This window comes from Sparassis crispa, assembly GCF_003851025.1.
Source record: "Sparassis crispa DNA, contig_000004F, whole genome shotgun sequence".
Classification (NCBI taxonomy): domain Eukaryota; kingdom Fungi; phylum Basidiomycota; class Agaricomycetes; order Polyporales; family Sparassidaceae; genus Sparassis; species Sparassis crispa.
The window spans coordinates 1,784,777-1,805,043 of record NW_020939751.1 but is presented as its reverse complement, the minus strand read 5'-3'; the positions used below and the strand labels follow the sequence as shown (position 1 = coordinate 1,805,043).

Below are 20,267 nucleotides of genomic sequence, written 5' to 3'. Positions count from 1 at the left end.
GGGAGACATTCAGCTTTCGTTTTCTGGTCCAAGGCTGTAAGCGGTTCACCGGAGCATGCCTCAGTCAATCCGGAGCGCAGCAGCACCCTGATCGCTCTCTGGCCTTGCCAGCTTCCTACATGCAACAGGGCTTGGGGGAAGGCCGATACAACTGGCAAATGGTTTTCGGCGAGATCATTGGTTTGTATGCCATGACGTTTCATTCTGGAGGACTGCAATAGTGCGAACGCCGTACGTCAGGTTTCTAGGATTACTTTAGTACTTGGTACTTTATTGCTTTGTATCAATTTATACGGAGTTGGATTCTATACGGTGCCCGCATTATACCAGAGTGAGGACTAACCACTGCTAGCCAATCTTTGTTTCAACTCCTCGACGACCACCCCTGCTTCCTCCTGGATCAGCTGCCATGCCATTTCGACATGCTCTGTCTCTGTCCGTGTTGCGCCGACCGCAAAGCGCAAACAGACCGTGCCGTTAAGCACCGTCTGCGTCAGCAGGATCTCCGGCCGCGCCGTGATGCGCACGTAGAGCGCGCGGTTTACGTCATTTAATAGCGATTCCGTGAGCGGGGCCGTAGATACGGGCAGCACGGTCTGCGGCGTCAGCCGGAATACGGTGAGCGCAAATGATGGCGGGGCAACAAGCGAGAAGAGCGGGGACGCGGATACGAGCGAAACGAAGTGGTTATTCAGCGCGATGCCCTGAAAGCAAAATTCAGATTTCGAGCTGACTGGCAGGAGGAGCCTTGCTCACCTTACGGATGTGCTTCTGGAACCCCTCCACGCCGTAGCTCCTCAGCACGAACCAGACCTTCAGCGAGCGGAATCGTCTTCCGAGTCCCAGGTTCCAGTTGCGATAATCAACGACGGCTCCTGTACAATCGGCTTCAGCGAAGGAGTCTCGCTTGCCATTTGGATTATGTACATACGCGCATCGCCCTGTTTGGTCCGCAAAAAAGGTGGAGTCACCTCCAGCGCCTCTGTCAAATCCTCTCTGCTTCTTACCCACAGCATCGTGGCATCGAAGTTGACCAGGCCCCACTACGTGTACACCGTGAGCACAGAACGGGATTATCGACAACGTTATGCAATCATGCCTTGTGGAAGTTAGTGCCAAGCGAGTCAACATACTTGTTGATGCTCGCGAGCTGGGCGATCTCCCGATTTTCGGGGCAAGAAAGTGCCACGCCGGCCCACGCAGCGTCTACGTGGAACCAGATAGACGGGTATTCTCGCACTGAGAATGAGGTGATAAATTTTAAGCCGAAGTTTGTGATGTGAGCTGCACTCACAGGTTTCACCGATCTCGCCCACGCGGTCGATTGCACCGGACGAAGTTGTCCCGACAGACCCAACTGCATCAAACAGATTCTTCAACCAAACAAACTCGCAGAGGGAAAAAGGTGTTCGGTTACCTACGAGGAAAGGATGCTTGCCGTTGGCGAGGTCCTCCTCCAAGGCCTTCTTCACCACCGCTCCACGTAGACCATACTCATCGTCCGCAGAGACTTCCAGTACGCGGCACGCAAGGCCGAATACGAGCCCCGTCTTGACGCCCATGGAGTGGGTCTGCGAGGACACGTACATGACGAGGTCCTCCAGCTTCGTACCCGGATGCTCACGCAAATAGCGTGCACGCGCTGCAACCGTGATTACCAAGAGGGCATCGGAGGATGATGTCTAGCGAAACGCATGTTAGACACAATCCATGCATTAGGGTGGAAGACGGCTGCCACAGCTCACCTGAATAACACCGCCTCCAGTTTGTGAACTGTTGAGGAATTCGTCGCTCAATCCGAGGACTTTCGCGCACCAATCCATCATCGTCATTTCCAGCTCTGTACAAGCGGGACTCGCCAGCCACTACATTTGATCAGCTGAGTGATTAATCATCATACGTAGAAGAACTTGCGTTGAATCCAGGATTGCTGACGCTGCTTGACAGCAGATCACCCAGCATGCTTTCAAATGTGCCTGCGGTCGGGAAAAAGGCGAAGAATGAAGGATGTTGCCAATGAGTGAGGCCTGCGATTCCATAACCGTATTAATCTCAGTGCAAAAGCATTTAAACTAAGATGTTCGGCATACCCGGAATGATGAGCTTCTGGAAATCGTCGGCAATGACTTCGAAATCCTCTCCAACCTCAGGAGGGCTAGCTAAAATTTTCACCTTATATTCAAGACCGTATTACAGTGATGAGTCTAGGCATACTGGGCAGCGCGTTGGTGAGGAAACCTGGCTGAACAGACGGCACTACCGGGCGACCTTGGAGGGTGGAGTAGTAGTCGCATATCCTGTCAATCGCCGCATAGCCTGCTTTGCGGAAACTGTGAAGAACATTGTCGTTTACGGGTACGATCGACGATCACAACCGACACCCATGTCAGACACCCATGAACTAGCAGGAAATCATGGAAATCCTCACGCCTCGATATCCATTGCGACAATATTGTGGTTCCTTCGTCGACTCCCTTCGTCTATGCAATCCAAGTGCACAATGCAAATGCAAGATCGGTGTGAATCGTACGATCGCATCATTTTGCGTGGAAGAAAGATTACGCTGACCGTGGCGCCGTGGCTGCAGAGCTGTGTCGGACGGTGCTTCATAACAATAATGTTACCTCAGCAAAAATCATTTAGTATGGTACAAGTGCTTGTCTGGAATGAACGTGTCATGCCAGCATGGGAGTACTTTGAACTGAATGGTTTCCAAAGTTACCTTTTGCCATGCTTGCAAGGTCTCCCTCCACCCTCTTTAATTGTCGCACCTTTCGACTCCCCGCCGGTTCCTTCCGTGCATCTGAATCTTGCACGACAAGTCCCGACTCGGCTCGCGACGTCTCAAGTTCGAATCTATGCGGTGGCAAGCAAGGTCTCTGCCACGAGGAGGCGGCGCTTCTCTCGATGCTTTGGAGACAAGAGAAATGTACAGCTTGCGGTTGCGGCGGTGCATTTGTTTGTTGGGAACAAACACCAGTAATTCATAATAACTGATCGAGACGCGTCGCGTCGCGTCTCTCACCCTCCCACCGTTCCTCGCTCACCGTTGGCTCTGCATATCGAATACGACGGAATCTCCCTTGCAAAATGCCGGTTTGTGTTTATATATTTATCTACTCAAGAACTCATCCTTAGCTCTTATTTTTGTCTAGAAGACGAAGGGAGCGAAGGCTAAGGTGGGGGCGGACACGCCGAAGAAGAAGGGCAAGCGGACTGCTGACGAAACCGTGGACGCGCCACAGGCAAAGCCTGCGAAACGTGCGAAGGCGACAGAAGAGGTATGTGCTGTAGTTATTGCACAAGGAGATACCAAGTTCCTAGCCGAACTCCTCTAGTCCGCCAAAGCAAGCGCGAGTGCACCGGACAAAGTGAGTATTTCTTCCACTTAGCCCTGGTTATGGTTGACGCCTCGTTTTGACGTATGTTGTGCCCCACCCCGGCAGGAGGCAGAAATACCCGAGCCCAAGTTTTCTGGAAACTTCGATATTTACGCCGCCACCCTCCCGTTCCTCACTAAAGTCTGTCTCCCCTCGGGTCAGACCACTCCGCAGTACGAAGAGCTTTACAAAACCATCCTGACGTACCAGGCGAAGCCGGACTCCAGCGGTCGCTGTTACCTCCCTGCCGGCGCCACCTCTGCAGGAAAGTTTGAATGCAGCCAGGTGGAGGACCCGATGAGTGAGGAGGCGTTGGATGTCGAGATCAACTTTGTCACCAAGGAGAAGAAGCTATCGTTCACTAGAGCTGAACGCGGGAAGTTCAAAACTCCCGGTTCCTCTGAGGAAGCCCCTGGTATTTCTGCCACGACGACACTCGAGGGCAGCCACTGTGGATTTGACTCCGCTGAGGGAGTGTTCAAGATGACCAGGGTGTGGGCTAAGGCAATGCCCACGGGTGAGGTACAGGAACTGTTCGAAGGCTATTTCTCATTGGATGTTGAGTACAGTTGGCTGTACTCAAGCAAGGGTCACGGCGATGGTGCCGAGTACGAGTTTGGGTTCTGGGCAGTGCATGCTAGGAAAAACGAAGAGGGGGAGGAGATTGGCTTGGTCCCTGTCTAACATGGTCGCTTGGGTCGAATATGTTCATCTTGATGTTCTCGGAATTTTGGATCTTGTTGATACCTCGCTTACTAATTGACATGTAACCAGTGTTTTCTCAATCCTATGCAACATTCGGTTGGCTCTGAATTGGTGATGACCTTGGAGACATCGGAGAGAGTACTGTTGTTTATCTTGCTCACAACTACCAAACTTCGATGTAACGCTTTGGGAGTCTCCGGGCCAGTGCAAAGTTGTGTCAAGCTGTATGTAAGTTTGATGTAAGTAAGTTACCAGTTACTTGCCCGTCATCGCGCGACGCGGCGGGCTGTGCACGTGATTTCGCCACAGACGCGTTTTGCCCAGTGATGTTGCTTTCCGCGACTTGCCGCATTCGAAACAGTGTCTCAATCTGTCAAGTTTGTGGCAGAAATCCGCCCCAACGATCTCATGGCCCCGCTGAATTTACTTCTAGCTAACTAGCGGGCTTCAGCTCCTTCGCCTCCGAGTTGAGATCTGAAACCAGACTTTCGGGGCTTGGCCGAGGTAAGCCCGAACTGTCCACAGCTCAGTTCCACTCAGGAAACGCGAATGAAAATTGGTCTGAATTCTATCTTGTAGCACTGAAGGTGAAATAGAGTGCTGCAGACGTTCGGAGGTATGTGGCATCCAGCTACTGCAAGGAAATGATAATGACATGTTGACCAACGTGCAGATCGACTCAGCCGGAGGGACTTTCGTTGGAGACCGCTCGCTAAACACATCAATAACACAGGCTTGCGACGAACGCTAGGATGTACTGTACAGTTTCTGCACAGCCCATACCGCTTGCATGCATCGTCCGCCGACAGAGTAACAAGCTCACATATATAATGACGTCCCCGCAGATCGGAGCTTCTCTGTACCTCCCAAGCCTTCAACTGGGCTAATATGTTCGGATTTTTCTCCAAATTAATTTTTTCTGCTTTTTTGTTACTGTCCAGTGGTGCTCTCCGCCTTCCCCTCGAGCACCGCGGCGCTTCAGCAATCTCACCAACTGTCACCGTGAACCAGACGAACGCGAACAGCTACTACGGGCTCACCTATGTTGGCAGCATCTATACTGTGACGGTTCATATCCAGGGAGCGCCGTACCACGTCGCGCTTGGTACTGGGAGCTCAGACCTCTGGGTGGATGCCACTCTGCCCGGCATCGTCAATACAGGTTACAACTACAGTTCCACGTATGCGTGAGTGACTTGCGCGTTCTGTATTAATTGCGATATCACGGTCAAAATGCGTGTGCATACTAGTGACGGATCCCCGGTCGCTGGACCGATCGTGCTTGGAAATGTCTCACTCGGCGGGTACACCGTTGAGGGACAGGCCCTTGGTGTGTTACCCTTTCCTACAAATAGATCTTCTTTTCTGAATTATTTGTCTTCAGTGTCTTCTGTTGCAAGCAATTATACGGTCCACGGTATCATCGATGGGTCTCTAGGACTTGGCCCGTGCGTACAGCCGTTCGAGCTGATCAACCCCTCTCTTATCTTCGTTGCCCTCAGATCGAATTATTCTCTGATACACCGAATATTGGGGAACACCTCGTATGATGGCACACCATTCATGAACAACGTCAGTACCTATGCGCACTCTGTTTGCTGGAATACAGAGGCGTCTCCATGTTCTTCAGGTATTCGACTACGGATCCGATCAAGACCCTTATTTTACTGTCCTGCTCGCACGACCGGATTTCGTCGACTCTCCTGGAGGAAACTTTACCATATGTGAGTGAATGTTCCGTGGTGCACGTCTACCCTCTGACGCGCTCGCTTACCTTGAAGCGGAACTCGTGGACGAGTACGCGGCGATCTCGGAGGCACCTAAAGTTCCTGTAGTTGCGGACTCCTGGCTCACGTTCTTAGACGGCATATACGTGAACGGCGAGTTCCTCACTGGCCATTCGGGCGGGTGCGTTTCATGCCACCTCTGCTTCGGAAAAGGTCGTTAAGGTGTTTTGCATGATGTCCAGGTTGAATGGCACCCCGTGGATCGCACCAAACGCGAACCAGACATTCGCTGTTGTTGATACCGGTACGACTACCAGTGAGTGCTCTATTCTGAGCTGCGAGCTGCAGGAACACTGATGAAGTTGTCTCGCAGCGGGCGCGCCGCCTTATTATGTTGACGCAATGTATGGGGGCGTCCCCGGCGCGAAGTTCGTCGCGGAATTTGGCGGGTACGAGCTGCCATGCACGACGAAGTTGAACATCAGCATGAAGTTCGGGTAAGTGCGCTCAGAATCCTTGTCGTGCTTTGGCCATTGGTTGACCGTGACTGCGAACAGCGAAGCCATCTACCCCATCGATCCGCTCGACGCCATCATGCCCAGAATCGCTTCAGACGGCAGTGTTTACTGTGTCGGCTCCATCGTGTATAACCCGAAGTCATCAGGCACTGGTGTGTTTCTCCTCCTGGCCGAGCCGTGATTCTTGCTTAGTAGTGTTCTTTCCATGCATCCTAGACTTCCTTCTGGGCGATACGTTCCTGAGGAACATCTACGCCCTGTTTCACTACGGCAACTGGACCAACAAGGCGGAGTACGGGCCGTACATGCAGTTCCTCTCCGTGCGTACTAGCATCTCCTCTCTCAGCTGTATGTTCTCACTCCACACTGCGGCCTCGCGCAGATCACGGATTCGAACAAGGCGTGGGGGCAGTTTGAAGGCCTGAACACGCTCCGCATCATGGATTTCAAGTCGCAGGTCAGCCAAATATCGGCGCCGATCTCGTCAGCAAGTTCCCGCGTGGTCCCAAGCATCGCCGTTTCATCTTCGCTCGCCATCTCTAGTACCAACATCCCGTCTACTGCTTCTGCGGCCTCCAGGGAAGCTGCGCTCACCTCTCCATCCGGTGTCATCACTTCCAACGTCCCTCTCGCGACGAGTTCCTTGGACCCTACGACGCACAGCAGGAGCACTACGCTGTACCTTCCCATAGCCTCCTCAGAAACAGCAGAAAATTTTCCAGAGTCCGTCACACACGAAGACCCAGCTCCGACAGGCATTCGTGCGAACCGCATGACCTCGCTTCGGCGCCCACACTTCACCGCCCGGCCAGAGGAAGAGCCCGAGGAGCACGAAGAGCTCCTGTCTGCACTCGTCAGTACCACCAGCTCACCTGTGGTCGACACGAGCCAGCTCGCGCGCAACGCATACATCATCATTGGCCTGGTGATCATGACGCTCCTCGTGCTTGTCGCGATTGTTGCGAAGCTTGTATTAGATGGGCGTATCCCGCGGTACCACGCAGTGCGGAATATGGAGTATCCCCCAGCACCGTTCAACGACCAGCCATATCAGCCGAACGAGGATTCCAGGGTACCGTATAATGACCGTGCGCGGCGACATTGACTGCGCGGTAGGCTCGAGTGAGAGACTAGTAGTCTTGGATCGCTGTATGGTTCAATAGTTTTCTGTTATTCTGTTGAATTGTGCAGGTGGGACTATTTCGGCATTTTTATACGCTGTCTGACACATTCAATCCATCATGAGCCTTTCGTTGAGTGTATGTTTGTAGCATGCGCGAAGCTCAATTATAGCGCCGAAGCCAAACCATGGATCTGAGATCTGTCTAAGTGACTACCACCAAGTAAAGTAAGTACGATCCGGGCGATTTAACATGACTGCGGAGAGGTGCGCATATTCGTGCGTAGGAGTGCGTTCTTGTCTATGATCTACAAACAATAAGCTCCGTTCACCTATGTTTCAGTACAACGACTGTACTCGGAGTCTTCTTGAAAGAGTTGAAGATTGGAGATGCTCAAGCAGCGTTAGTCGCCGGGCCAGATGTCATCCGGCGGGAGTGGTGTCAGCAGAATTAGGTTACTAATAGACGTGGGGATCTCTTGGGGTCTAGAGCTTCCGCAGCGGCATATGATATTCTTGGCGATAACTTGGCGCAATCCGCCAGGGGCCTTTCATGCCGGAAATCTCTTTTGAGTCCTCGGCACGCGGTCCCACTAGCTCGTTGTGCACGTCTCAGAGCCTTGGCGTGTAGTCGGTATAACACCGCCAGGAACTCGGGACTTCGAGGGGGCTTTCTCGTCGTGTGCACGGTGTACTCTGCTCGTCGACTGGGCAAGTGGGTTGGTCTCGGTGACGAAACGTGTGTGCAGGGATGGCTCGCACATCTCACACACTCAAGCTTTCCGGTGTGCGCGGCGGGTGCATCGAACTCACGCTGACGGATGCGTTTTTGTGCGTGCAGCGCACTGGTCACTTCAGTGAGTCGGGCGCGTTCTTCGACCCTGTCCAAAATTGACACTGCAATGCGTTCAGATCGTAAAGAATACGAGACTGATACGAGAAACGTGCTGTGGGCGGAGTGCGCTGGGACGATGGTCGAGATCTCGCTCCTGGTGCGCAAGAGCGCGAAGGCAGCGTGGTCGTTTGTCCAGCTGAACGGCCGGTGCGCGCATGGCGAAGAGGGCACTGCGTGTGCATTTACGGATCTGCTCATGACGGCGGCATATGCAGGTAATTCTGGTTTTATTCTCGCGGCGTGAGTATAGTGATTAATGTGCTTGAGTTGTAGGTACCAAGCGCCAGAGGAGACTGCGTGTACTGGTGAACCCTCACAGCGGCTCTGTATGTATGGTTATTGTACCTGCGCTACATTTGTTGCTTATCAGCTACGCTGCCAGGGAAACGCAGTCTCTAACTACTCAAAGAAAGTCGAGCCAGTCCTCCGTGCCTCCCGCTGCCTCGTCGACGTAACATGTACGCCCCTATCCTCCCCTCCAACAATCTGACGCATATACGCACTAATCCAGTCACTCGTGATCGCGGGCACGCCACAGAGATCGTGAAAGAGCTCCCACTAGACGACTTCGACGCGATCGTTACCGTGTCGGGCGATGGGCTCATTCACGAGGTGATGAACGGTTTCGCCGCGCGCGCGGACGCTGAGAAGGCATTCCGCACCCCTGTTGCGCCCATACCGTGCGGATCGGGAAATGGACTGTCGCTGGATCTCCTTGGGATACAGGTCGGTCGTCTACGCAGATTTCAGCGTAGTGACTCAAGGGTGCTTACTTCTTGTCTTCAGGATGGGTCCGACGTCTTTGCAGCGGCCTTGAACGCTGTCAAAGGTCCGTCCTGCACCGTTTGTATAGTGTATCCGGCTTTAATGGGGAATTCGTAGGCCAGCCGATGAGCGTGGACTTGATGTCGGTGCAGCAGAACACCGAGCGGGTATACTCGTTTATGACACAGACAGTTGGTCTACTGGCTGACGTCGATCTGGGGACCGAGAACATGCGATTCCTGGGTTCTGGGTGAGCTTTGCGCTTCCTTGCACCAACCCTAGCCATCTTGACTGTCCTTTACAACCATCAGACGCTTCTTGCTAGGATTCCTGCGCGGAGGTACGTCTGCTCCCTTATCTTGACCCAGGAAGTACCGTTGATGCACCCCAGTCATCACCATGAAGCATTGCCCGGTAACGCTCTCCGTCAAAGTCGCAGAGTCTGACAAGACCCAGATGGTACACGCCCTTCACGCCTCACGCGCGCGTTTCCTCCCGCAAAAGTCCAACCCCCATCATTCGCAATCACCAAGCTATGGAAGCGCGACCAGCGTCGACCCGAACGGCAAGGATCCGGGTTCCGCATCGACGGCGGCGCTGCCCGCGCTGGACTACGCGTCGAGTGCGGACACGGACGGGTGGATTACGCTCACGTGCCCTCTGCTGTACGTGTATGCGGGCAAGGGCCCGTTCGTGTCGCGCGAATTCATGCAGTTTCCTGTGTCCGTGCCCGATGACGGGCTCATCGACGTCGTAGCGCAGGAGGTGGTACGTGCTGCCTTCTCTCTGTATGCATGCATTTGGCTCATGTGAGAGGCAGGGCTCGCGCAGGGAGTTGCTCGAGTCCATCTCCACCGCGCCGCAGGGCGGGAACTTCTGGCTCGAGCATGTGCGTTTTCCTTTGGCGCCAGCTAGCCCGGTTGGTTCAGCGCTGATCTGATCTGATGCAATGCATCCACAGCAACACTACTTCAAGGCGCATGCGTACCGCATCGAGCCGTACAAGCCCGGCGGATGCTTCGCCGTCGACGGCGAGGCATATCCATTCGCACCGTTCCAAGTGGAGGTGCATCGCGGGCTCGCGACGCTGCTTAGTCCGTGTGGATATTACCAAGCCAAGTTCGACTTCCCTAGCGACTATGAAACTAGGAAGGATACGGATGACGAGGAAGCGGGTTGCTTCGTATGTGCAAGCTAGAGTAGAGTTTATGTCGGGGACTGGATATTTTTTATTTTGTAGAGGCCGGTAGTGTAGTAGATTGTTTAAGTTGTTGCGCTATACCCAGATATGTGGATGTACGCGGAAGTGGTGGATCAGCTTCCTAGTAAACAGTGCCGTCTACTATATGAGGATTGTCTTCCTGGCTGGTAACTATTAATGTTACTATACTGGGCAACTCTCCTTCCCCTTTCGTACACTCGTCAGCATGTAGTCGCCCGCGTCAACGTACTATGTAGTATGACTCTGTGTAATGTCGGACCGGCACGATGCAGAAGTTAACGACGACTTGACCAATTAATATATGCCGATGCTGACACCACTCAAGTCCAGCGTTCGTGATTATTAAATTATCGTCGCCGAGGGCCTCGATACAAATGATCCATAAGGGCTTACGGTCAGACTGCACGAAAGCAACAAGCACAACATAATGCAACATGATGACAACATACTGGCAGAATACACACTATGTGCAATGCAAAAGCCGAGAGGGTGATAGCGTTATAAGTGCGCAACATACTGTATCAGGAAATGCGTGATTTAGTATATCTCCAAGTTGTTCCCGCAAGTTTTGACGAAGGCCGAAAACATGCTGAGTCTGCGAGTCACAGATCAAGCCACTACAGCAAAAGTCAACTTTTGGTTACCTCCATTTAGCTCCCTTATCTCCTTAATTAAGGAGGTCTCCATTCTTAATTGGGCAATTAAAGCTGATAAGAGTGAATAATGGAGGAATAAGAAAAAGGATCCCTTATTTTTCCTTAATCAAGGGTATAACACCAGTAAGCAAAAGTTGACTTTTGCTGATGAGTAGGCGTGACGCGAACATGTGTCACAACTACCAAACCAGCGCCATTCGAGATCTCCGATTCAGATCGTTCTATGTAATTTGCAGCCTTATCACCAAAAATAGACATGTCGGCTGTCCATGTCAGGCTGCGCGAAAGCATATCTCCATATTGCCGTTCTACTTAAGTAAGGTCGGGCTAGCGCTGGTTGATTCGCATGACGGTATATTGTGAGTGGAATCGGGTTTCGATGCCCTAGTGTACTGTGGTTAAAGAGGAGGGATTTGGAGTTGATCTCTGAAACTAGGCATGTCCTGCGACTACCAACCTGCCAGCAGTCGACAAACTCACTCCGCAGGCTCATTGGGCAAGGTCATGGTGTCCCTTCCGAAGTGTATCCTCTTGGCCAAGCGCCTGCTGTCGCACTCCTCCCCCACCCGCTGCAGCCAGGGGTGCTGCAGGAGCTCCGCTGCCGTCGCGCGCTCGCTAGCGTCCAGCGTCACGCAGCGCTCTATGAACGATACCGCGAGGTCGCGCACGCTCTCTGGGTCGTCCAGGTTAATGGGTACCTTGTACACCGACAGGATCCGCGCGAGCGTCTTCGGGTAGATCATGCTCTCGGGGATTTTGCGCAGCGTACCTGCTGCGCATGAGCAGGGACTGGGACGAGCGGTGCCACGGGAGAACGCACCGTCCTCGTTCAGATACTGTTCAGCGTGCTTGGACCCTTCGTAGAACTGCGGCGGGAACCGCGTCAGCTGGTGCGTCTCCAGATGCGCTGCCAACACGTCCTCCTCTTCCGCCCACGTGCGCGTCGCCTCGGCGCGAAATAGGTTTTTGCCCGTCAAGAGCTCAAAGGCCTGTTGGTCGCGAAGTGCGTCATTTTCAACGACCAACTGGATAGAGGTGCACGGACCATGCATCCGAGCGACCAGATGTCGACCTTCTCGTCCCACGCGCGCCCCAGGAGGACCTCGGGCGCGCGGAGGCCCACCGCCTGCACGTGGTCAGTGCTTCTGTTGTCCAGCCACTGCGCTGGGAAGGCGCAGACGGCCCTCATCAGAGTGGAGATGATATCAGGCACACAAGAGAGGGCTTACCTGACCCGAAGTCCGCCACCTTGACGATCCAACTCAGGGGAGGAACTTCATCGAAACCTGGGAGCGGGAGCGCCTCGGACACGATTGTCTCCTCCATGATGTCGCACACGGTGTTAACCGGGTGCCGCCGCACTGGCCTGTATTTCAGGTGCGCCGCGACGACCTCGTCGCGGATTTCGGGTTGGAAGCTCAGCAGCAGGTTGCTGCACTTGATATCTACCGCGATCCAGCGTTACTGTGTGAATTTGTCGAGAGCACCGCAGGGAATGCCGTACCGGTATGCACGACACGACATTCCGTGTGCAGATAATTCAGAGCAAGACATATTTGTTTTACGAACAGCTTGACCAAGTCGGTGGGAAAGCCCCCGTCGGTAGTAATCAAGACTTGAAGGCGATCCAGACTCATTCCAGCTACTTCAGTCAAGAGGCACAGGTGGTTGCCGGTCTCCCGGGTGATGTAGAACGCGTCGACGAGCTGGATGCAGTGCTGAGCACCGGGCGACGACGTCTGCCGCGAAACCGCGCGCATGATGTCCGCCTCGTGCATGTGCGGGTGCTCCTTGACCTCGCCGCGCTCGAGGTGCGTGCCGTACGTGGTGAGGATCTTCATGGCTAGGTACCGATTCTGCCTGAGACAACACTTAGCCTGTGTCGACGACTGAACAGCATGCGGACAAAACAAACTCGTAGTCCTTGACCAGCCAAGCTGTGGCGTACATCCCCCAGCCAAGTTTGTGCAGGATCTCCAAACGATCGTTGGGCCCGAGGCGGTCGCCGATGTTGATTTTGGCATAGCCGAATCCTTGATGGACGTCGAGCGCGAAAGGCTCTTCGTAGAACTGCACAGTAGTGTGCTCAGCAGATGCAGGAGTTCCCTGAGCATCACTAGTGGAAGCGGAAGTTGAAGGCGCCGTGTGAATCCTCCGTCGAGGTGCGCGACAGCATAGTGCCTGTTTGGATCGCCAGGCCGGTTTGTTTAGGGAACTACGGTGTGAACGGTGTACGAGAGAGAGAAAACGACCACGCAACATTTAAACCCAGGACTGGCTCCCTGTATGTCTCCCACCGGCTTTAGAAGGAAGATATTGTCGACTTGTTGTCAACACGCTCGGCACCGCGGGCGTTTCCCCTGACTCACACCAACGCCCACAATGCCAAATATGTAGCATCAAAGGAGTGTAGAAACAATTCGGCAGGGCGCCATTGTTCGCTACGTACCTCGGGAGTATTGTGATCGTTTTACACGGTTGAGGAAAATCATGGTATGTTTCTTGAACGTTTGAGGGTTTGAACAGTGAGACACAGCTATGCAACAAAATATTATTTGACACGCACTACACGTATCCAATCGCGCTTACTTCACGCTGACGCAACGCCAACTGACAAAGCCGAAACGCACAGAGGCAACAGAACAAGGTGCAGAACCCCACTTCTGTTGGATTTCGAAATAGACGCGTAAAAGGGTGCTTCGCCGTTTCTCAGAGTTTCCTTTCTTAGCAAGTTACCTTCCCCTTTCGGATGTGCACTTAACTCTTTTGTCATCGATGTCATTCTACTTATCTCATTCCTCTCTTCGTGTGGCACAAATCAGAGCCTGTGGATCCAAGGTCTCAAGCTGAGTTTGGGTTGGCAAACGCCGCACGTATATAACGAGCCCTGCCCTCCGTCGAATGGCCTGGCCAGCTAGTTTCCCCTCCCAGCTTTCTTCTCCAATTCTAAGATCTGAGATCTAAGCTCCCAATCGACAATTTCGTCACGTCCAGACATTATTTAGAAGTTTCCTGGCCACTCTGCTTGTCGCCGCCACTATCTCGATCCGTCACACCCTCGTTGTCACACCGCTAATAGGCACTCGCCTCAAGTTATCGACCTCTCGGACTCCACGCGTCGCTGCACCTTTTCCACAAAGTACCCCATTCCCCTCCCACAACGCTTGGATAACTGGTAGCTCCCCCATGTTGCGTTATTCCTCTGCAACTACTATTCACGCGGTGGTGCCTCAAAAGGCTGGTCTTGAGCGCGCACCGGGTGTATGGACGCAGCAGCGGGAACAAGTACGTACGGTGACATACTGCTGAGATCTGGATAGCTGGAATGCCGACGCACGGAACTGTAGAACGTGGCAAGAACATCGTATCGCGGTCACGCTCGTCTGGACGATCTGCTTGGGTGTAATTTCTTCCGAATCGCGTTTTGGGCGCCAGCGCATCCATCGTACTTATGCATTTCTCAACAGCTATCAATCCACCGTGGAACAGAGTGATTCTTTCTTGAGAGTGAAACTAAAGCTGTGCCCTATGACAAGACACGAGTTGAGGAGCCCGAAGGCTGAGACTTGTATCATTGAGAGTTAATTGTTGCCAGGAACCTGAACGTACGCCGTTTCCCGGCCGCTGTTGCTCTTTGACCTGCACTGAAACACCGTCGTTGTTCCCAAGAGTCTCTACCGCTGTGCTCCCATATCTGTACAGGACAGCTGCAATCTAGAACATTCATGTCTTGCATGACCGTCTTCCTCTCCAATGCACTGCGTGGGACTCTCTAAAGAATTACTTTGTGCCGACTGCAGCACTGTGCCCGGACGACCGCCCCCGTAGCTGATGTAACTTTTGCACCCTCGACCACGCGCGCAACGGGACGGTAAGTTGCAACAACTACACAGCCATGAATGCTAGAAGCGTCCAGGAAGGCGTCGGTGAAGCCAACGTCTCTCTATGGGTGCCCATCGTCAGGCGACGTCTTCCATGCAAAGTGGCAGCGGCTCCGCGGTGGGCAAAGTTTTGCCGGATGAAACTCGGAGTGATGCTTTCTTTCCACTGGGTGACTGCTAGGGTTCCCTCGACGCTCCAGCCTACTCGGCGCGGAAGGTGGTGAGCGAGGTCGCCGCGAAGTGCTGACGCTGTGACTGGTCTAGAGGCAATCTGGGCAGCGAACGAGCGGCGAGGGTGGCACGGTTCACGCGCTCAGGCATGTGCAACGCTGCTGCATCAGCGGGCCGCATGCGCCGCGCTCGCTGTGGAACGTGGGCGGAGCGTGAGACCCTAACCCTAGGGCGATTCTAATCTTAGACCTGACGCAAGGATATGTCATCGTCCGCTCACAGCTCCGACTCACTGTGCTATTACACTCGGGGGCCAGCCAATACCTCGATGCTGCTGTTCCATGCCGTGCACGCCGGCCTTGGGCGCCCCTGGTCTCACATAAGGCCCCACCGTCTTCCACTCCATTCTTCGTAACTATTCCCTTACAACCATCGCTGCGATGGGCCTGTTCAGTAGACGACGAAGGAGCCCCCCGACGGACGAGGAGGCGGCGGCTGCCAACGGCTCCGCGGTCGGCGCAAACGAGAAGCCAAATCGTGAGTGCATTTCCTAGTCGATCGTTTCACTTTGTTGGCGCTTTTTGCGTTCCTGTGCATTTGGTTTGCATTCGGTTTCCTCTCTGTTTTTTCAATGCTGCAGGATCAGACTTCGTTACCGGCTTGTGCTATCAACTCCCCCTTGCGCGCGGAATGGGATTTTAGGGTCGTGGCGCGGTGCATGATCCGTGCAGGACACTTTCCCGGTCTCCGCAACCCCACGCAGTCGTGACGTTTGAGGCGTTCATGCGAGGTGGTCGAGCAGGTGCTACCTTCCGCGAGCCCCATTCTGTGTCTTGCGACTGACGGTACAGCTGTACTGATGCACGGGTGCGACTGCCTTGAGTGGTTCTCGTCGCTGGTGTAGGTGCAGCACTAGTTGTGGTAGAGCCGTTGCATTAAGACTCCCAAGAATGTTTTGTCTGGGACGCTCTGTACACGAACTGAAGCTCTAGCGTCCACGCTGCCTTGCATGGCAGACGAGAGATGCTTATGAAGAGGAGACGATCTCGACACCTATTGTGTCAGTTGTGCAGGCACTGGTGTTCTACGGGTTTACAGACGTGACGTCGCCGTGCGCGCGTTTTTCTACCAAGATATTTCTCCCAGTCTACATTTACGTTCCTCACATTTGCCATATTGCAGCATACGAAGGTGGCGATGAATATGACGTTCTATTACACTATGCACATGACGAAGCCGCAAAACTGTCTCATGGGGAAGATGAGGAGGAAGACAAGGACGAGGGCAAGATGGTGCGGCTGTGGTACGCGCCGTGGAAAAAGGTGAAGAAGGGCGGGAAGCAAGAGCGCAAGGTCCCTCAAGAGTGGCTGCAGACGGACATGACGCGCGGACTGGCGTCGTCGGAAGTAGACCAGCACCGGCAGGGGTTCGGGTACAATGAGCTCCAGAGCCGGGAGGAGAACCAGATCCTCAAATTCATCTCGTACTTCCGCGGCCCCATTCTGTACGTGATGGAGATTGCGGTCATCCTTTCGGCTGGCCTGCGCGACTGGATAGACTTTGGCGTGATCATCGCGATCCTGTTCCTGAACGCCGGTGTCGGTTGGTACCAGGAAAAGTAAGCCGCGCAACATGCATCGGTAGCTGTGACTGACGAGGATACAGGCAAGCTGGAGACATCGTCGCACAGCTCAAGGCCGGCATTGCGATGCGGGCTACGGTGGTGCGCGACGGGCGCGAGCAGGAGATTGAGGCGCGGGATCTCGTCGTCGGGGACATCGTGGTGCTCGAGGAGGGTGGCACGATCCCTGCAGATGCGAAGATTCTCGCGGACTACAACGACAAGACCGGCCAGCGGTCGAAGCCAGCCCTCGCCCGGCGCAAGTCGACGTCCTCGAACATGTCCTCGGGCTCGACCGCGTCACGCGACAAGGGTCCGTCCTTGTGCTCCGTCGACCAGAGCGCGATCACCGGTGAGAGTCTGGCGGTGGACAAGTATATCGGCGACACGGCGTATTACACGTGTGGTGTTAAGCGCGGGAAGCTTTATGGGTTGGTGCTCTGCCCTGCATCGCAGAGCTTCGTCGGGCGAACAGCAAAGCTCGTCATGGGTGCGTGCTTCACTCGTTCGTTCGACGGAGCGTGATGACTGACGTGCTTTGGCAGATTCGAACGAGCGCGGACACTTCCAGATCGTGCTTGGTGGGATAGGTTCCGTCTTACTCTTCCTCGTCGTCGGGTTCATCTTCATCACATGGATTGGCGGATTCTTCCGGTGCGTGGGGATTGGCAGGGGTCGTTGTTTGTCTCCACTGATTTTGGTCCAGAGGCATCGGCATAGCAGAGCCTTCGGAGAATAATTTGCTGGTGTATGCGTTGATCTTCTTTGTGAGTCGTCCCCTTTCTGCTAATGCGGCCGTTCGCTGATAGATGTCCGAAACACAGATCATTGGTGTGAGTGTTGCTTGACCGTACCGTGCTAGACAAATCGAGTGACCTTGGTCCAGGTCCCTGTTGGTCTACCATGTGTCACCACAACGACTATGGTGCGCGAATTCGGGTGGATATAGTAGCTCTACTTGGACTCACACGTTTGGTTTCAGGCGGTCGGCGCTGCATACCTCGCAAGGCGCAAGGCGATCGTGCAGAAACTGACGGCTATCGAATCCCTCGCTGGCGTCGACATGCTGTGCTCGGACAAGACAGGCACGCTAACTGCAAACAAGCTCAGCCTGAACGACCCATACATCGCTCCAGGGGTTGACCCAGACTGGTTCATGACGGTGCGTGTTCCCCCGTCGAGTCTCGGCGGCTCAGTTCATCCTTCCCACCTCTGCAGGTCGCGGTCCTCGCATCCTCGCACAACGTCAAGAGCCTGGACCCGATCGACAAGGTGACGATCATCGGGCTAAAGGACTTTCCGAAGGCGCAGGAGAACCTCCGGGCCGGGTGGACGACGCACAAGTTCACGCCGTTCGACCCGGTGTCGAAGCGGATCACGGCGGAGGTCGAGCGCGACGGCAGGCGGTTCACGTGTGCGAAGGGCGCGCCAAACGCGTGCGTTCATCCTTCTTCTACCTGCTGTGGGGTATATGCTGAGAGCTTCTCGGTAGGATCCTGCGGCTGCAACAGTTCCCGCAGGAGACGGTCGACCAGTACCGGGCGCAAGCACAGGAGTTCGCGCAGAGGGGCTTCCGCTCGCTCGGCGTGGCGATCAAGGAGAGCGACCAGCCGTGGCAGTTGCTCGGCATGCTATGCATGTTCGATCCGCCCCGTCCGGACACCGCGGCAGTAAGTGTAACTCGCATCTCTCTTCGCCGCAACGCTAATCCACGTTGCAGACCATACGGGAAGCCATCGACCTGGGCGTGCACATCAAGATGCTCACGGGCGACGCGGTTGCGATCGCGATCGAGACGTGCAAGCAGCTGTCGCTGGGGACAAACGTGTATGACTCAGAGCGACTCATCGGCGGATCGATGACGGGCTCGGAGGTGCGCGACTTCGTCGAGGCAGCGGACGGTTTCGCGGAGGTGTACCCCGAGCACAAGTATCAGGTCGTGCAGATGCTGCAGCAACGCGGGCATTTGACTGCTATGACTGGCGATGTGAGCGCGCTGGACGTGTCTGGGTGTGAGGCATTGCTGATTTTTTTTCCCGTGGAAAATAGGGCGTAAGTGAGTACATGGTGATCATATGCGTGCGCGAGTGTGGATGCTGATACGCCGTAGACGATGCTCCCTCTCTCAAGAAGGCTGACTGCGGTATTGCCGTGGAAGGCGCTTCGGACGCTGCACGATCCGCGGCAGACGTGGTGTTCTTGGACGAAGGCCTCAGCACGATCATTACAAGTATCAAGGTTGCGCGCCAGATTTTCCACCGTGAGTATTCTCTTAAGCGTGTTCGAATCTTGCTGAACATTATGGCAGGCATGAAGTCGTACATCGTGTACCGTATTGCACTTTGTATCCATCTTGAAGTCTACTTAGTGAGCACGATGCTTTTGCGTTTGTGTCGTGACCGTGCTAGCGCTGACGGTCGCGTGGGTATTTCCAGATGCTCTCGATGCTCATCCTCAACGAGACCATCCGTGTCGACCTCATCGTCTTCCTCGCCATCTTTGCCGAGTGCGTTCACATTCCATGAGTCGATGTGATGCGGTGCTGAGTATGATCACAGTGTCGCGACCATCGCCATCGCCTACGATAATGCCCCCTTTGACCGCAAGCCCGTCGACTGGCAGCTGCCCAAGGTCTGGATTGTCTCGACGGTTATGGGCCTGGTGCTGGCTGGTGGGACGTGGATCATCCGCGGGACGCTCTTCCTGACCGACAAGGGCATCGTTCAGAACTTCGGCAGGTCCGTTCCTCCTCGCATTTTTCCTGTATCCGGCGTGCTGACTATCCCGTCTCATCTAGCGTACAGGAAATTCTCTTCCTCGAGGTCGCACTGACGGAGTCCTGGGTTATTATGATCACGCGCATGAGCCAAGGCCCCGACTCAGGCCCGTTCGTGTGGCCGTCGTGGCAGCTCGTCGGCGCCGTCCTTGGCGTGGATGTCCTCGCCACTTTGTTTACGCTCTTCGGGTGGATATCTGGCCCGGCGCCTCATGGAGGGTACGTGTCCGTCGATTACTACGCCCATCGTCAGCTGAGTGAATGAATTCGCAGATGGACGGACATCGTCACGGTTATCAAGATTTGGCTGTTTGCGTTCGGCGTGACTGTCGTTGTCGGCTTCGTATGTGAGTGAACGAGTCAACCGGGGTGTCGGCGCAGTCGGTCTGATGGCGTTCGCCAGATATAATTCTCAATAAATTTAGGTGGCTCGATAACATCGGCAGACGTGTCGTATGTGTCCTTCTCTCGCGCTTGACCGTATCGAAAGCTTGTGCTCATGACTCTGCGTTCTCTCCTTACAGCGCAGCAAGAAGGACGCGAAGTTCGAGAATTTCATCACGGAAATGCAGCGGCTCACGCTCGTGCACGAGCGCGACTCGCGCGGAGAATCGATCTACCGGATATCGGGCAGCTCGTCGTCAACGAACGAGAAGAAAGATGAGAAGAAAGACGAGAAGAAGAACGGGAGGCCCAAGAACGAACAGCGCAGGCCGAGCGCCGACTCACAGAGCCAGCAGACGCAGGTCGGCGACGCTAAGAGCGAGAAGAGCGCGCAGGAGGGACGCAGGCCCGCGCTGCAGGATCAGCCCTCGCGGACACCAGTATAG

General features: G+C 54.5%; 7 protein-coding genes across 7 annotated transcripts; 4 read left to right on the top strand and 3 right to left on the bottom strand.

The window, feature by feature from the left end:
- Positions 1-338: 338 nt before the first annotated feature.
- SCP_0506300 (predicted protein) lies at positions 339-1,832 on the bottom strand (the record flags this gene model as incomplete). The annotated part of the gene is made up of 7 exons (XM_027758687.1): positions 339-704; positions 757-875; positions 932-996; positions 1,134-1,239; positions 1,295-1,357; positions 1,418-1,682; positions 1,746-1,832. 7 exons carry the CDS (start codon positions 1,830-1,832, stop codon positions 339-341), a joined length of 1,071 nt encoding a protein of 356 aa, XP_027614488.1.
- A 55-nt stretch (positions 1,833-1,887) lies between these two features.
- On the bottom strand, positions 1,888-2,442 carry SCP_0506290 (hypothetical protein; the record flags this gene model as incomplete). Its single annotated transcript, XM_027758686.1, has 4 exons — positions 1,888-2,027; positions 2,091-2,159; positions 2,215-2,330; positions 2,429-2,442. The coding sequence occupies 4 exons, from the start codon at positions 2,440-2,442 to the stop codon at positions 1,888-1,890; spliced, it is 339 nt and encodes a 112-aa protein (XP_027614487.1).
- A 648-nt stretch (positions 2,443-3,090) lies between these two features.
- SCP_0506280 (hypothetical protein) lies at positions 3,091-4,064 on the top strand (the record flags this gene model as incomplete). The annotated part of the gene is made up of 4 exons (XM_027758685.1): positions 3,091-3,096; positions 3,156-3,281; positions 3,339-3,371; positions 3,447-4,064. The coding sequence occupies 4 exons, from the start codon at positions 3,091-3,093 to the stop codon at positions 4,062-4,064; spliced, it is 783 nt and encodes a 260-aa protein (XP_027614486.1).
- Positions 4,065-4,973: 909 nt separating this feature from the next.
- On the top strand, positions 4,974-7,435 carry SCP_0506270 (acid protease; the record flags this gene model as incomplete). The annotated part of the gene is made up of 11 exons (XM_027758684.1): positions 4,974-5,272; positions 5,336-5,415; positions 5,470-5,533; positions 5,588-5,657; positions 5,716-5,809; positions 5,867-5,993; positions 6,055-6,128; positions 6,186-6,309; positions 6,370-6,482; positions 6,547-6,650; positions 6,713-7,435. The coding sequence occupies 11 exons, from the start codon at positions 4,974-4,976 to the stop codon at positions 7,433-7,435; spliced, it is 1,872 nt and encodes a 623-aa protein (XP_027614485.1).
- A 766-nt stretch (positions 7,436-8,201) lies between these two features.
- SCP_0506260 (Sphingoid long chain base kinase 4) lies at positions 8,202-10,308 on the top strand (the record flags this gene model as incomplete). Its single annotated transcript, XM_027758683.1, has 11 exons — positions 8,202-8,307; positions 8,363-8,560; positions 8,619-8,671; positions 8,728-8,803; positions 8,857-9,071; positions 9,132-9,174; positions 9,228-9,360; positions 9,422-9,450; positions 9,502-9,878; positions 9,931-9,999; positions 10,072-10,308. The coding sequence occupies 11 exons, from the start codon at positions 8,202-8,204 to the stop codon at positions 10,306-10,308; spliced, it is 1,536 nt and encodes a 511-aa protein (XP_027614484.1).
- A 1,156-nt stretch (positions 10,309-11,464) lies between these two features.
- SCP_0506250 (hypothetical protein) lies at positions 11,465-13,250 on the bottom strand (the record flags this gene model as incomplete). Its single annotated transcript, XM_027758682.1, has 6 exons — positions 11,465-11,757; positions 11,809-11,977; positions 12,034-12,152; positions 12,218-12,433; positions 12,493-12,848; positions 12,904-13,250. 6 exons carry the CDS (start codon positions 13,248-13,250, stop codon positions 11,465-11,467), a joined length of 1,500 nt encoding a protein of 499 aa, XP_027614483.1.
- Positions 13,251-15,480: 2,230 nt separating this feature from the next.
- SCP_0506240 (Plasma membrane ATPase 1) lies at positions 15,481-20,267 on the top strand (the record flags this gene model as incomplete). The annotated part of the gene is made up of 20 exons (XM_027758681.1): positions 15,481-15,577; positions 16,223-16,658; positions 16,706-17,151; positions 17,207-17,315; positions 17,368-17,428; positions 17,486-17,494; positions 17,548-17,586; positions 17,644-17,823; positions 17,880-18,097; positions 18,154-18,331; positions 18,382-18,648; positions 18,711-18,717; positions 18,772-18,921; positions 18,970-19,028; positions 19,097-19,167; positions 19,220-19,399; positions 19,459-19,656; positions 19,711-19,784; positions 19,841-19,890; positions 19,962-20,267. The coding sequence occupies 20 exons, from the start codon at positions 15,481-15,483 to the stop codon at positions 20,265-20,267; spliced, it is 3,135 nt and encodes a 1,044-aa protein (XP_027614482.1).